Source organism: Chiloscyllium plagiosum, unplaced genomic scaffold (assembly GCF_037043375.1).
Source record: "Chiloscyllium plagiosum isolate Xiang-an unplaced genomic scaffold, Cpla_swu_hap1 HiC_scaffold_3, whole genome shotgun sequence".
In the NCBI taxonomy this organism is placed as follows: Eukaryota; Metazoa; Chordata; class Chondrichthyes; order Orectolobiformes; family Hemiscylliidae; genus Chiloscyllium; species Chiloscyllium plagiosum.
The window spans coordinates 46,516,889-46,534,162 of NW_028270141.1; the positions used below are offsets into that span (position 1 = coordinate 46,516,889).

Consider the following 17,274-nt stretch of genomic DNA (forward strand, 5'->3'; position numbering starts at 1 on the left):
AACCTACGTTTGTCTATTAATTCCATCATGAATAATTGTTTCAAGATATTTCTCCACTACTGATGTTAAACAAACTAGTCTGTATGATTACCTTACGCTTACAACCTTTTCTGAAAAATGATCTATATTTGCAAATTTACAGTCTTGTTGCACACTGCCTCTGGGCAAGATTGAAAGATTATTGTCAGTGCCTCTGAAATTTCAATTAACTTCCTTCAATATCCTTGAATTCATCTCATCCTGTCCCAATACCTACCAACTTGAAGTACCTAGAGCCTATCCAATACCTCATTCTTATCAATCAACTTTCAATCCTTCTTGTGACTCGGTCTCTTCCTCTGACACCGTGGCGTGTGAAGCACCTCCTTCCTTAATGAAGCTTTTGCCTTTTGATGAAGCTTACAATCAGCATCAAACATCTCCTCCTATTTTCATTCTAATGATTTCAAACAGTCAGGAATTGGGTACATTAATGTCAGCCTTAATTTCAGGACTACTGGCGGGTGAACATATGGTCATAGCTATGAATTGAACATTATAACTTCTAATGTTTGCATGAAAACCTATATTTTATATACATGAAGTAAAACACAATACACCTTTACTTTTTTTTTGTATTTCACCAGAGCTATCACTTTCCTCATGTGTGCTATGACTGGCAAAATGGCAATGACAATGATTTCGGGCAATGACAATGACTTCGGGCAATCTTCTCCCACACAATTTTGCCAGCCTTTCCACTTCCCAGCCTCTTACAAATAACTGGCAAAATTCCAACCACTGAAACACCAACACAAAATATGTTAAATGCTGTCCTTTTGTGCTATAAGTGTCAATAGTTCATTGCTAGAAGTTAAAAACAAATGAAGACTTGAGGATGTAGAAACTATACAAGAATAAAGCAAACATTAAAAACAAGAGCAAGGTAGAAATTTAGTCATGATGTGATGTTAAGTTAATTTTACTATCGGAAATTTGTAATTTCAAAATGGAAATCCACAAACAAGATAGTTTATACTTGTTTCCAAACTCCTCACCTGTAAGGCAATTACAACATTTTTTCAAAAAGTCTACTTATAAAATTTCTAATGAAAATAAATTACAGTTCTATATATCCACAGGAAATACTGCTTAAGTACGTCTCTACCAAAGATGCTGGAAGATAAAAAATATCTCTTATGTTTCCTACCTTTATAAGAGGAGACATGAACGTCACAGACTGTGTATCATTTGTCTTGTGTGTTGTATGGAAGATTACTGTATTGTCTTCTCCATTCAATGTAACTGCTGTTTGAATTGTGCCATCTAGAGCAAGAATTCTCCACAAGTCCCACTTTTCCTTAGTTACTGGTCTCTTGAATCGTAATGTGGACACAAAGACATAGGAGGGAGGAAGGCCATCAGGAAAAATGTCACTGAAATCAAAATATTTGGTTTATGAATTACAATGTTCTGCACAAACTCTAGAATCAGAGAAATGTACTTCTGCAAAAATGAAATGAACTGATTTTATGAATAAACAGATACTGAAAATAAATACCTTGTTTTTTCCGTTAAATCACTCTGTGATGCAACTCTATAAGCTTTTTTGCCATGGTAAGACCCTTCAATTTTACTGGCTTTTTTTCTAATATCTAATCCAACAAGGATATCAAAGCCTTTTTCATCTCGAGCTGCCACAGGTATTCTTGTAGGGCAGACAGTCTCTGAAAAAACAAAAAGAAATGTTTTAACATTAAAATTTACACAATCTGTGAGGTGCATGACATCTGGAACCCACTTGCCCTGCAGTGATATTCCACTTGAGACAGTGCTAATGCAGTTAGAGCATAACGTTTACCTCCATCTATAAGGATGCCCTATCCTAAGCAGCTGCCACCCAATCAGATTAGTTAGCAATCTGTAGTTCTCGCACATTTATGGGCGGCACAGTGGCACATTGGTTAGTACTGCTGTCTCACAGCGCCAGAGACCCAGGTTCAATTCCTGCCTCAGGTGACTCTCTGTGTGGAGTTTGAACATTCTCCCCGTGTCTGTGTGGATTTCCTCTGGGTGCTCCAGTTTCCTCCCACAATCCAAAAATGTGCAGGTTAGGTGAATTGGCCAGGCTAAATTGCCCGTAGTGTTAGGTGAAGAGGTAAATGTAGTTGAATGGGTCTGGGTGGATTGCGCTTCAGCGGGTTGGTGTGGACTTGTTGGGCCGAAGGGCCTGTTTCCACACTGTAAGGAATCTAATCGGGAATTAGAAAGAAGGTTGATAGACCCTGGATTTCAAATGAGTCCATGGATTTTGCTCGACAGACACCAGTGAAATGGGAGGCTGGATAGAGACCTAAGGTTTGCTATGAGCTTGGGTAGACACAGGGGTACCTTCAATGGACAGAGATGAACCACATAGGAGGAAGGCTCACTTCCTACCTCACAGTACCCCGCACAGTGAAAGCAGCTTGGTTGACTGCCTGGTTCCACCTTCCCCTGCCACACGTACTATACTGACATATTTGAAATGGGGGAACTTAAGTGGTCATTCATTGGCCACTTACATGTTCCAACAGGGCAACTGTGCCTTGCCCACCAACGGTAATGTGATAGAATAGTTATGGGTGAGCCATGAGGCAGCAAGTAAGTCACTCATTTTATCAACTAATCCATTTTGAAACATGCTGGCATTTGGGGTCTGTAAAATTCACCCCATGTGAAAATCTCTGCAAGATTTGACAGATCAATTATTCATTAAAATACAGATTTTAATACAGTTTAATACAATGTTAGATGAAACGCATTAATCAGGTAAGGCTGAACGTTTGACATTAGTGTTTTCACATTAAGCTTAGCACTGATTTTGAAAGAGGAAATAATGTTCAACTAACTTGGAGTTTTTGTGAAGAGGTGATTAAAAAGGTTAAAAATTACACAACACCAGGTTATAGTCCAACAGGTTTATTTGGAAGCAGTAGCTTTCAGAGCACTGCTCCTTCATCAAGTGGTTGTCCGATGAAGGAGCAGCGCTCCGAAAGCTAGTGCTTCCAAATAAATTGGACTATAACCTGGTGTTGTGTGATTTTTAACTTTGTACACCCCAGTCCAACACCAGCATCTCCAAATCGTGATAAAAAGGGTCAAGGAAAGAAATGCTTTTGACATGGTATACATGAATTTCCAGAAGATGTTTGATACAGTGACACACAACAGACTAATGAGGCAAGTTAAAGGTCACAGTAGCTACTTGGATACAAAATTAGTTGAGTGATAGGAAACAGAGAGTAATGGTCAATGGATATTTTTCAGGCTGGAGGAAGTGGAGTTCCTAGTGATGCACAATTTGGGGTGGCACAATGGTTCAGTGGCTAGCACCGCTGCCTCACAGCACCAAGCACTCATGTTCAATTCCAGCCTCAGGTGACTGTCTGTGTGGAGTTTACACATCCTCCCCATGTCTGCATGGGTTTCCTCCAAGTCCTCTGGTTTCCTCCCACAATCCAAAGATGTGCAGGTTAGGTGAATTGGCTGTGCCAAATTGCCTATAGTGTTCAGGGATATATAAGTTAGATGCATTAGTCAGGGGTAAATGAAGGGGAATGTGTCTGGGTGAGTTACTCTCCAGAGGGTCAGTATGGGCCTGTTAGGCTGAATGGCCTGTTTTCACATTGTAGGGATTCTTCTGTGAAGCAAAGATGATGTGAGAAAAAATGTTCATACAGTAAGTAGTTAGGGTTTGAAATGTGGTAGACGCAGGTTCAGTTAAGACATTCAACAGGACATTGAAGATTAAGAGAAATGGTGTGCAGGAATATGGGGAAAAGGCTGAGAAGCCACACTATATAACAGGACTTGTGTATGCATAATGGGCCAATTGCCTCCTACACTGCAAAATTCTGCAATTCTGTCTTCTCACAAGGTAAATGAAAACTATGCAAAATTTCAAGGGTTGTCAAGTATCAAAATAATACACATTTCTATAGCAGGCAATACATGAAAACGTAGCACAACATAATTCTATCCTGCTATCAATCCTATTCTTTTCACAAGCCATTCTTTCCACATTTTTACTTTTATAGACTGCAATCAATTATAGAGGAACCCCGATTATCCAAATATCAATTATACAAATTTTGGATTGTCCGAAGAGGATCTCAAGGTCCCTATAGAAACATCACATCAAAGAGGTGTTAACAACATTGATTGTATCTTTTGTTTACAATGATTAAAAATGAACTCGGCTTACTGAAATGCTGCCGAGTACAGTCCTGGAGATTGATGGGAGCCCAGGCACTGCCTTAAAATGACTGACCTCCCTCCCTCTCTCTCTCCCCACACTTTCCCTGTGGTTTAGATTAGATTTCCTACAATGTGGAAACAGGCCCTTCGGCCCAACAAGTCAACACCGACCCTCCAAAGAGTAACCCACTCAGACCCATTCCCCTATATTTACCCCTGACTAATGCACCTAACACTATGGGCAATTTAGCATGGACAATTCACCTAACCTGCACATCTTTGGACTGTGGGAGGAAACCGGAGCATCTGGAGGAAACCCATACAGACATGGGGAGAATGTGCAAACTCCACACAGACAGTTACCCAAGGTGGCAATCGAACTGGGGTCGTTGGTGCTGTGAGACAGCAGTGCTAACTACTGAGCCACCGTGCCTCCCCTAGCTCTACACAGGGGTATACCCTAACCACGCTCCCCCCTCTTCCCCAGATGGGCAGGGGCATGTGCTGTGGGAGGTGCAGGAGCACAGGGCGGCGGGGGGGGGGGGTTTGTGTGGTGTGCTGCTGCCTAGTCTCCTGAACAGGGAGCAGACATGGCAAGTGCTCACTCTGTCAATCCCATTGAAGTGAAGCAGTGACAGGGAGAGGCAAAAGCAATGCTGCAGGTCCCTTACACATTGTGTGTCTGCTCAGAAACAAACCCTGAGACAGAGAGAGGGAGCAAGGCAAGCAGAGCGAAGAAAAAAGAAACTTAGGAAAAATCCAACTCCCAGAAAAGAGGTTTTGAATCAGTTTTCCAAATCATCATTATCCGAACAAAATACTGCCCACCCATCTCATTCGGATAATCAAGATTCCTTAGTAGTTACATATAAGGTAATCGATGAGAATATAATTCAGTAGTTTCACTTCCTGCTGGATCACAGAATCTCCCATCATGCTAGATCACAGAATCTCCCAACTGTTTCTTAACTAAGTTCTTGACAATAGTTCTGAATTTGCATCTATCTACTTTTAATCCATGCAAATTCACCCAATGCAGTAATTTATTTTCAAGTACTTTTCTGCAACTACAGGTTGAAACTTAATGTATTTTTGTCTAAGTGTGAGTTTGTTGGATAGAATCTGGCCATGAGCCCAGCAAAATTTCACACCGCATGTAACCAAATAGACCTTATGAACTACCGACCTCAAGACCCTCAATCTTTCCTCATAAGACCTTCCCTCCATACCAGGCAACATCCTAGTAAATCTCCTCTGCACTCTTTCCAATGCTTCCATGTTCTTCCTATAATGTAGTGACCAGAACTGTATGCAAAACTCCAAGTACAGATGCACCAGAGTTTTGTACAGCTGCATCACGACCTCATGGCTCCGAAACTCAGTCCCTCTACCAATAAAAGCTAACACACCGTACGCCTACTTAACATTCATATTAACCTGGGCGGCAATTTTCAGCGATCTATGCACATGGACACAGAGTTCTCTCTGCTCATCCATATTACCAAGAATCTTACCATTAGACCAGTACTCTGTATTCCTGTTACTCCTTCCAAAGTGAATCACCTCACACTTTTCCGCAATGAAACTCCATTTGCCACCTCTCAGCCCAGTTCTGCAACTTATCTATGTCTCTCTGTAACCTGCAACATCCTTCAGCACTGTCCACAACTCCACCAACTTTAGTGTCATCCGCAAATTTACTAACCCATTCTTCTATGGCCTTTTCCAGGTCCATTATAAAAATGACAAACAGCAATGGCCCCAAAACTCCAGGAAGAACTTTCCCATCAACCACCATCTTTTATCTTCTTCCCGCTTGCCAATTTCTGATCCAAACCACTAAATCACCCTCAATCCCATGCTTTAGGATTTTCCTTGATCCGACCTGCCAAAGATTTCTCATGTCCCCTCTTGGCTCTTCTTAGCTCTCTCTTTAGATTCTACCTGGTTAACTTGTAACACTCAAGCACCCTAACTGAACTTTCATGTCTCATCTTTACATAAGCCTCCTTCTTCCTCTTGATAAGACATTCAATTTCTTTAGTAAATCACAGTTCCCTCACTTGACCACTTCCTCCCTGCCTGACAGGTACATACTTATTAAGGACACATAGGAACTATTCCTTGAACAAGCTCCACATTTCAATTGTGGCCAACCCCTGCAGTTTCCTGTCCTATCCTATGCATCCTAAATCGTGCCTAATCGCGTCATAATTGCCTTTCCCTCAGCTGTAACTCTAGCCCTGCAGTATACACCTCTCCTTTCCAACACTAAAGTAAATGTCATTGAATTGTGGTCATGATCACCAAAGTGCTCACCTACCTCCAAATCTAACGCTTGGCCTGGTTCATTACCCAGTACCAAATTCAATGTGGCCTCACCTCTTGTTGACCTATCTATATACTATGCTTAAAAATGTGTTGTTGGAAAAGCACAGCAGATCATGCAGCATCAAAGGAGAAGAATAATCCTGAAGAAGGGCTTATGCCGAAACGTTGATTCTCCTTCTCCTTTGATGCTGCCTGACCTGCTGCGCTTTTCCAGCAACACATTTTTAAGCTCTGATCTCCAGCATCTGCAGTCCTCACTTTCTCCTATCTATATACTCTGTCAGGAAACCGTCCTGCACACATTGGACAATAACTGACTCATCTAAATACTCGAAATAAAACGTTTCCAGTCAATATTTAGAAAGTTAAAGCCCCCACAACAACTACTCTATTACTTTTGCTCCTAGCCAGAATCATCTTTGCATTCCTGTCCTCTTCATCTCTTGAACTTTTCGTCAGCGTATAGAAAACTCCCAACAGAGTGACCTCTCCTTTCCTGTTTCTAACCTCAGCCCGTAACACCTCATTAGATGAGTCCTCATCAAACGTCCTTTCTGCCACCATAATACTGTCCGTGACTAATAATGCCACACCTCTCCCTCTTTTGCCACCTTCCCAGTTCTTACTGAAACATCTAAACCCCAGAACCTGCAACAACCATTCCTGTCCCTGCTCTATCCAAGTCTTCAAAATGGCCACAGCATCAAAGTCCCAGGTGCCAACCCATGCTGCAAGTTCATCTACTTTATTCCCGATGCTCCTGGTGTTAAAGTAGACACACTTCAAACCATCTCCTGTACACTGGAGCTCAATTCAGCTTCCCACCTCCCTGCTGAATTAATTTAAATCTTCCTGAAGAGCATTAGCAAATTTCCCCCACAGGGTATTGGTCCCCATCTGATTCATGTTTGTAGAGGTCCCACCTACCCCAGAATAAGCCCCAATTGTCCAGGTATCTAAATCCCTCCCTCCTGCACCATTCCTGTAGCAACATGTTCAACTGCTCTCTCTCCCTATTCCTTACCTCACTAGCACATGGCACAGCTAACAAACCAGAGATAACAATTCTGTTTGTTCTAGCTCTAAGCTCACACCCTAGCTCCTACTCAGCAGTCACAATAGAATGTCCTCGGTCTGTATTCACATTGATTGCTTTTTAGAAGCAAAAATCAGAAATTGCTAGGAAAATTCAGCACAACTGACTGCACCTGTGGACAGAAAGCACAGTTAATGTTTCAGGTGCAGTGACATTTCTTCAGAACTGATCGTAGCTAGAAAAAGTTTAGTATACATGTTGAATTATTGAACTCAATATTGAATCCCAAAGGCTGCAGAATCCCCAACAACTCCTGAAATGAAAGTCAGAATGGGTACTTGGAGGTCTAGCATGATACTTGTTCTTCTAGACCACCATCTAGGCACCAACATTTGTTGTATGCACCCATGTTCATGGATGCTGGCATCAGACACATGCCAGCCTTTCCTCACCGTCATGGCACATCTTCAATCCACTTAAAGAAGACTTTGTTCTGTAATGCAACATTTTAGGGTGCACCAGCAACATTGCTCCAAGGACATGCTGGGATTTATATCCAACTGATGGATTTGGTCAGGCTGCATCTCAGGGCTGCTGGCTTTTTTAGTGCTCACTCACTTTGCACCTATCTGGATGCTCACAAAATCCCTGCCATGCCTTGTCTTTTAGACGTTTGCCCCTCTTCAGGCAGAGTTTGAAGACCCACAGAACTACTGAATAGCCTTGCCTCTTAGCAGGGATACAAACCAAAAAGCTTGCTGTATTGGTCAGTAGTCATTATTCAAGCGAACTTGAATGGTGAAGGTCTCAAGTTTGAGTTTCTCATTTAGCACATTTCAAGACATATTGTCAGTTGATGGTTTGGATGATGAATGTTGTATTTTCACAACACCATTAAAGGGTGTTTAACCATGGAACTATGGATATGATTTTTCACTGCTCGTCAACTACAAGAGAAACACTAGGAGCAACACCAATCGCTCTACATGGCCTTCATCGATCTGACCAAGGCTTTTGACTAGTCAATCAGGCAGTGCTATGGAAGACCCTCTCACAGGCTGGCTGTCCCATGAAATTCATCAATGCCCTCACCAATGGTAATATGACAGAAGTCAAGAAAGGGATCAAGCATGAATGTATCATTGTCCCCACCCTTTTCTCTATCACTCTTCAACTTGTCAAGAACGAGCTTCTCAATAGTGTGGACATTGTCTATGGGATGGACAGAAAGTTTCTCAATCTCAACTAGATGAAATCCAAGATGGAAACCATTTGTGGAACTTCAGTACGCAGGTGACAATGTCACTTCTGATCTCTTGAAAGAGCATCGTCAAGCTTTGCTTAATACCTTTATGAAAACACAGCAAAGAATTGGTCTCAGGCTCAACCTCAAGAAGACAAATCTTTTACAACCTCTCCCAAGACAAGTTCTGGTCCATTCCTTCATTAAGACCAATGGAGAAATCCTCCGAAATGTGGAACATTTCCTCTACCTTTTATCTAAAGTGGATATCGATGCAGAGATTCAATATCGCATCAAATCTGAAAGGGCCACCACCAGTCTCCTCAGGATGAGGAATTTCAACAACTGTGACATCCGTGCTGATATCAAGATCCTTATGTATAAGGCAGTCATCCTTCCAATTCTTCTATCTGGCTCCATAACTTGGACCAAATATAGACATCACATGAGAATCCCTGAGAAATACCATCAACATATGGATTCTCCTCATCAGCTGGAAGGACAAGCACAGTAAAATCAGCATCCTTGAAGCAGCTAACAGCATCAGCATAGAGGCCACAATCAGATAAAACCAATGCCAGTGAGCCGGCCACTTGTTTAGGATATCTGAGTTTTGACTACTAAGTCTTCCTTGCCCAGCTCAAGGAAGGTACTTGAATGAGGGGAGGACAAAAAAAAGTCTTTTAAAAGCTCCCTGAAGCCATCCCTCTAGAAATGCAACATTAACGTCAACAAATGGGAAACCTTCATTGAGAAGAAACCTGAAATGACTTTGAGGAAACTCCTGTGTGAAGGGAGACTATTCTGAGAACACCCAGCCATATGTTTGAGGAAACCCCTGTACGAATGGATACAATTCTGACAACACTCAGCAGAAGAGGAAGTATGGAAAAGGAACCGGAGAAAGGAATGCCAATGATCTCGAGGCTAACGATCAATTCCACCTCCAGGAAACATTTACCAAACGGGTGGTCAGAGATGAGGCTCTCAAATTTGACTCATCTACCATGCAAGGACCCACAGAACCCAGTGACACTGAATTTCCAAGATAGACAATCATGCTCATTAATGACTGATTGTCAATGGCAACAAGCAACAGATGTTGATTAGGAGAAATCAGATGGAATCAGATATTTAGATCTTGCATGAATTTGAAAGATCTGTACACATTAATGAAATCTAAAAATGTCCATTTCCAGAACGAAACTATTAAAAAGTGAATACAGTAGCATAAATTCTTGAAGGTTAGAATTCCTCTCTACATTCTATTTAGTACACTGTTCAACATTTCTGCATCAAATTCTTGTGTGCACTATATTAAGTTGTTAACCAGTATATTTTAAATGGATTTGGCATAAGTATGTTAACTAATCCACTAAAAGTAAGATTTGAAATTTTTATCTCATTCACAATATGGAACCAAAATTACAAAAAAAACACAGATTATTATGTTCTTTGAAAAATGCATTTGATCCTTCCCTCTCTCTCAAGATTAAATACTTTGAGGAATGTTTGCAAAACAAAAATTACATATAAGTTTGACACAATTTTAAACTTATCTAATAAACCCTAACATGTAAAATAACACCAGTTATTCATTTCTTAAGATCAAAAATCAATATCACTGTTTTGAAGCTTTCACTTACTTATGTTTATCACCAAAAAGCAGAACTAGTGATAAAGATTGCCACGCCCATCTAAAACCTGCTTCTCTTCTGCTTTGGATTAACCAGAAGCTGGAATCTTGAACACATATAGAAGTTTACTACATAGCAGGACCTATTTTCACTGTGCCAACTGACCAGGAGTTCCATGAGAATGGTAGCAACTCTATAGTCATTCTCAAGTCATGTAGTATTGAGCTACATAAATACAATGGTTTAGCTTCCCAATGCTTCCTACACAAAAATGAACACATAATTATAAAAATAATTAGACTATTTTAAGAAAAGATAATGCATTTTGCATGTAAAAGATACTAAATTATAATCTGTACGAATTATAATCTTATACCATTTTATCCAGGGAATTATTACACTAATTTGAGCATCTTTTTAATCAAAAAAATGCTTTGTTAAAAGAATTGTGGCTGTTATTCTAAGATGAATTTCTTTTTGGGTGCCATCTTCAACCTGACACAAAAATGTTTTTCTGACATACATGAAGAAGAAACTATTTACCTTCACAAAGCTTTTGTTTGATTGTTTCTCTAATTTTGGTTATACCGCTGTAGTCTTCAACATGAAACACATATGTGGATGAAGGTTTATTTGCAATTGCTTGAAGTTCTGCATCTTCTATTTCTTGACCAACTCCAATTGCAAACAGGATAATTTTCTTTTTCCTTGCTTCCTCTGCTGAGTCCTTCACATCATCTTGGGATTTTCCATCTGTAAGTACAACTGCTACCTTTGTCACAGCATTAGCAGCCCTGGTTGAGGTAGCAAACACGTAGTTAACTCCAAATGTTATAGCTTTTCCTGTTCTTGTGTTTCCACCCCGGTACAATATGGCTTCCATTGCTTTCATCAAGTCTTCATTTGACCTATATTTGTCCAATGGTATTTCTAGCAATGGATCATCGCTATATTGTATGACACCCACTTGTGTAAATGTAGTCCCAATTTCAAAACTGCTGGATATATTGACAATCCAGTTTTTGACAATTTCAAAATTTTCTGGCCCTACACTAAATGAGCCATCCAAAATAAAAACCAAGTCATTTGGAGCAGTTCTGCAGCCTAAAAGAAATGAAAAAAAACATGGTATTACTATGAAAGGAAAATGTACATTTTATACACAATATCATTAACAATATTATTTTACGGAAATTTTAAAGAATCTGAATGTTACGCAGGTCTACTTTTAACTCAACTGGTGCCTCCACTTCCTCCTGTAAGTCATGTTCATAATATTTGATCTGTGGGCCACAAATTCCTTGTTTCTTCTGAAGAAAATCCCTTGCTGTGCATCTCACAAAGGGACCACGATTTTAGTAAAACTAAATTTTGAGGTCCGCTGATATAAATCTAGATTGCATACAAAACAATTTTGAAATTATTAAACTGTGTTTGATGCAAGGACCAGTCGGTTTGGTTTTCCTTATGATAATGGACTTTTGTGAAGTTCTTCACACAGACTCCAAATTCCATCTTATGAGAAACCTATGCATAATATGACCAAATAAAGTTTTCACAAAATCCACTGGAGAAGACTAGTAAGACCACTCAGGACAGAAACAACATTTTTAAAAATTTGTCACCATTGTTTTTGAACACAGTTACACATATGAGCATGATTTATTGCATAGCTTTGACATCAATCATTTTAGCATGGACTGTTTACAGTTGGTTTACACTTGAAGCTTTCTTCCAAATAACAGCAACAATTGTAGTGCCTGGCATGCCTTCAAATTAATTATTCTAAATATCTTTCATTTAATGCTATAAAGGTTTTCATAACACTATTTCTGAGAAAATGTGACTTTATATATTCAAAATCAGGAAGTGATCTGATAATGCAGACAGCAAGACTGTTTCCATTTATGGGAAGTCCAAAACGAGGGACCATAAAGGCAAGAAGGTCACAGGTAAGTCTAATAGGGAATTAAGGAGAAACTTATTTATTCAAAGACAGTGGTGAAAATTTAAGTCTTGCTACTACATTAAGTCACTGAAGCAAATAGTTTGATGCCTTTAGCAGAAAAAGGTAGTTAATACATGAGAGGCATAGGAATAAAAGGATATGCGAAGAAATGCAAATAAAGTAGAATAGAAGTGTATAGTGTAGGAAGCATAAAGTAATTGGGTTTAATGGTTTGTTTCCATGTCATAAATTCGATATAATGCAGACTACATATTTGTAAAAATACATTAAACCATAAGATCTTTTACTGCTGCATCACGCTGAAACACGGTTTTTGCCTCACCTCTCATAAAGTTACATTGATACAGTGGCAAAAAAAAGGCTGTGGAAATGCAGGAACATTATATTTGTTTTGCTTTGCATATTTAGTGCATTAGTGTTTATTAGTATGATGAATATTTCTACTAGAAAATAGAATTGTATAGAATTGTTCACCTGGTGGTATTGTATCACGAGGAAAAACCCAAGAAGATAGGAGAAACCATAAGTATAATAGCCTGCATGTTTTCCTTCCATTTATGTGACCAAGTGAAAAGTCAGGTGGGCTCCACTATAGGTATATGTTCCTATCCAACCAATTTTCCTTTATTGACTGTACCTAGGCAATATAAAACCCTAAAGCGCAGGAACAGGAAAATCTGCTTCATGTATTCCTACAAATATAACATAACATGAACCATATAAATTGATGCTCCAACTGAAAGAGGGCTTGTGAGTCCGATTAGAGTAAGGTTAATTTTGTCACCGTTTATCAGATTCATTGAATGAGATGTTGAATCAATAATGCATACACCAAATTCTAATCTTTTCCTGTGAAGCTTTGACTATTGAGAATTTGACTGATTTAACCAACAAAAATAAATCAAATCTGCTGTTCCTTGGTATGAACTGCAAGCCCATGTTGCAAAATTGTGTGTTCCCATCTCAGACTCTTCTGTTTTTTTGATAATAAAAAAAATCAGAGCAAATACTCTGATGCATTTAATCTATCTGAAGATGAACTTGATCACAAAGGTGATCATTGTACCTAATGAGCAATAACTATCTATAATGGGCGCAATGTGCAAACATTAGAAAACAACTGCTGGAAATGAGCAGCAGGTCCATCACCATTTGGAAAAAGAGAAGGACAGACTACTTCTAAAAGTTTTATTTTTTTGTTGTGATTGTGAGAAGCCTGGGAACTATAGACCTGTGAGTCTGACATGAATGGTGCCTAAGTTGTTGAAGATGACTCTGAAAGATAGGAGTTACATACATTTGGTGAGGCAAGGGATGATTTGAGGTAGTCAGCATGATTTTGTGCAAGGGAAACCATGTCTCACAAGTTTAATTTTTTTTTGATGAATAACAAAAAAGATTGGTGAGTGCAGATTGGTAGATGTTGTTCACTTGGACTTTAATAAAAAGTCTTTGATAAGGTTCCGTATGGTAGACTAATTAGTAAAGTTAAATCACATGGGATTGAGGGTGCGCTTGCTAATTGGCTAGAAAATTGGCTGTATAGTAGGAGACAGTGGGTGGCAGATGAGGGTTGTCTTTTGGAGTGGAGGCCTGTGACCAGTTGTATTCCACAGGGATCGATACTGGATCCAAGCTATATAAATGACTTGGATGAGAATATAAGAAGCATGGCTAGTAAGTTTGCGGATCTCACAAACATTGGTGATATTGTGACTGTGAAGAAGGTTATCTAAGATTACAAAGAGATCTTGATCAATTGGGTCAATGGGCTGAGGAGTGACAGATCGAGTTTAATTTGGATAAATGCTAGGTATTGCATTTTGGTAAAATAAACAAGGGCAGACTTATAGAATTAATTGTAGGGCTCTAGGTAGTGTTGTTGAACAGAAAGACCAATGTGTAGGTACATAATTCTATGAAATTTGTGTCACAGATAGACAGGGTTGGCTAAGAAGGTATTTAACAAACTTGTCTCCATTGCTCAGACTTTTGAGTACAGGAGTTGGAATGTCATGTTGAGGATGTACAGGACAGAGGTGAGTCCTCTTATGAAGTACTTTGTCCAGTTCTGGTTTCTTTGTTAGAGGTAGGATACTATTAAGCTAGAGAGGGTTCAAAATAGATTAATCAGGATGTTGCTGGGAATGGAGGGTTTGATAGGCTGGATAGGCTGGGACTTTTTTCACTGAAGTGTAGGAGGTTGAGGGGAGATTTTTACAGAAGTTTATATAATCATAAGAGGCACTGATTAGAATATCAAAGGTCTTTTCCCTAAGGTGGGGGAGTTCAAAATTGGAGGGCATATTTTTAAGCTGAGAGAAGAAAGGTTTAAAAAGGAAATGAGGGGCAACATTTTTTTTACACAGACAGTTGTTAGTATGTGGAATTAACTTCCAGAGAAAGTGGTGGATGTAAGTATAATTACAACATTTAAAAGATATTTAGGTAAGTACATGAATAGGAAAGGTTTGGATGGATAGGGACAAAACACAGGCAGGACTAGTTTAGTTTGGGAACATGATAGGCATGGACTAGTTGGACCAAATGGTCTGTTTCCATGCTAATTGACTCTATATATGGTTAGATCTGAAATGATAATTCAACTTTCTTCTAAATAATGTGTTCAGTTTATTATTAAATATCTATCCAAACATGCACATTTCAGGTAACTTGTTAATCCAGAAGAATCTACAAAGCTAACAGAAAGGATAATGGTCACATAAATTAGTCATGAACAAAATTATTCCATCCCTTTTTTCAAGTACCATGCTCTGTAGAGTGAGGTCTACACTAAATCTCCTCGAGACTTTCAATAACCAAATAATATTACACATTTTATCTGGGCACAAAGTAGAAAAATGTTCCACTGCCTAACAATGCCATTCATCACACTGACAAGCTAAATACCGCACACAAATAAAAATTAAAAGAAAGTCTTAGTTCCTTACTAGATCTTACATCATCCTTCACAGCTGTACTGAATTCTTGGAGCAGCAGCAACAAAAAACTGTTCAGGACAAGTTTCATGGCTTTTACATTCAGTCCCATTTCATAAGCTTTTGGAAGCTTTGGCCTAAGTCAGATCAAAAACTGAAAAGAAGAACAATGTCAAGTACTGATCATTTTACTGTTACAAAGTGTAATAATATTAATTTTGCAACAAACTAACCTTTTTAAAAATTGGATACAAAGACGCTTTAAACATGTTTCTTCAAAAGTCACTCAACTTCTCTTATGGATATAATTGTAATTAGCCAACTGAAAAAATCAAGACTGTACTTGGCTCAAGAAGGATTACAAAAAGGTATGCTCACACATGTAAAGATATCTGAAATTAAACAAACATTTCCACAAGCAAAAGCAGAAGGTCATGACAATGGCTTCCTTGGAAATGTGAATAGTTCTTTACTATCTCACCACATCTGGATGAACTGAAGCCTTTGAGTCTGTTCACCATCCATAGAGTCAGAGAAGTCTACAGCACAGAAAAAGGTCTTTTGGCCCATTGAGTCTACACCAGTCAAAAACTATTCTAAGGGGAGGCAGGAAGTTCAGGAATGAGGAAAGTGTGTCCAGCGGGCTAAGATAAAAGGTAGGGAGGAGGGACTTGGGGAAGGGGTGTTGGAAATGCGATAGGTGGAAGGAAGGTGAAACTATTCTAATCCCATTTTCCAGCACTAGGCCCAGAGCCATGTATGCCTTGACATCGTTAGTGCACACTTAAATATTTCTTAAATATGCTGAGGGTGTCTGTCTCTACCACGCATGCCAACAGTGAGTTCCAGATACCCAACACCCACTGAGTGAAAAAGAATCCTCATATCCCCTCTAAACCTCCTGTTCCTTACTGTAAATCTATGCCACCTGGTCACTGATTTGTCCACCAAAGGGAAAGATCCTTTCCTGTCTACCCTACCAATGACCTTCATGAATTTATATGTCTCCATCACATCATTCCTCAGTCTCCACTGCTCCAAGGAAAACAACCCCAGTGTATCCAATCTCAATGCATATAACCAGATATATATATACTCCTATAATCTAAGGCTATTCTCCTCCCTCTTTAGCACCCTACCAATTTTCATATCATCCATGAACTCACTGTTCAACCTTCCTACATTTAAGTCTTAAATCATTTATATACACCACAAACAGGAATGGTCTGACCACTGATCCCTGCAGAACCTCACTGGACACAGATTTCCAATCAAAAAATATCCCTCACCAATAAGCTCTGCTTCCTGCCGCTCAGCCAATTTTTGATTAAATTAACCAAATTTCTTGTTCTTTTACGTTCACCATTGGAGACGTTACAAGAGCAGATTAATTTTGTTCCTTAAAATTGTTTACAATAGTTTCCCCACCATTGAGATTAGACTGATTGGCCTGCACTTTCCTGGGTTGATTCCTGTCTACCTTGTTGAATAACGGCACCACATTGACTGTGCTGTCATCCTCTGGCATCTTTCCTGCGGCCAGAGAAGAGTTGAATATTATTGCCAGTGCTCCAATTATAGCCTCTCTTGCCTCATTCAACTGCCTCAGATGCATTTTATTGAACGCTGAAAGTACTTTTAAGCTTGCCAGACCACTCAAAACCTCCTACCTACTCTAATTTCTTTAATACAATTCCTCTCCCTGATTTCTATAAACACATTATCCCTCTCACTTAATTAATTATTTAGAATCTACCTATATTCTCTAGTTTTAGATTAGATCCCCGACAGTATGGAAACAGGCCATTTGGCCCAACAAGTCCACAATGACTCTCCAAAGAGTAACCCACCCAGACCCATTCCCCTGCCCTACACTTACCCCTGACTAATGCACCTAACAC

At 39.4% G+C, this 17,274-nt stretch overlaps 1 protein-coding gene across 1 annotated transcript in view; it reads right to left on the bottom strand.

Annotated features, from left to right (window-relative positions):
* col21a1 (collagen, type XXI, alpha 1) overlaps positions 1–17,274 on the bottom strand; it is a 474,425-nt gene that overhangs the window by 430,419 nt on the left and 26,732 nt on the right. The window contains exons 2-5 of the mRNA XM_087979161.1: positions 15,386–15,527; positions 11,009–11,569; positions 1,541–1,706; positions 1,190–1,415 (exon numbers count right to left, since the gene is read on the bottom strand). Coding sequence (XP_087835287.1) covers positions 1,190–1,415; positions 1,541–1,706; positions 11,009–11,569; positions 15,386–15,485 — 1,053 coding nt within the window. The 5' untranslated portion in view covers positions 15,486–15,527. The remainder of the gene's footprint in view (positions 1–1,189; positions 1,416–1,540; positions 1,707–11,008; positions 11,570–15,385; positions 15,528–17,274) is intronic.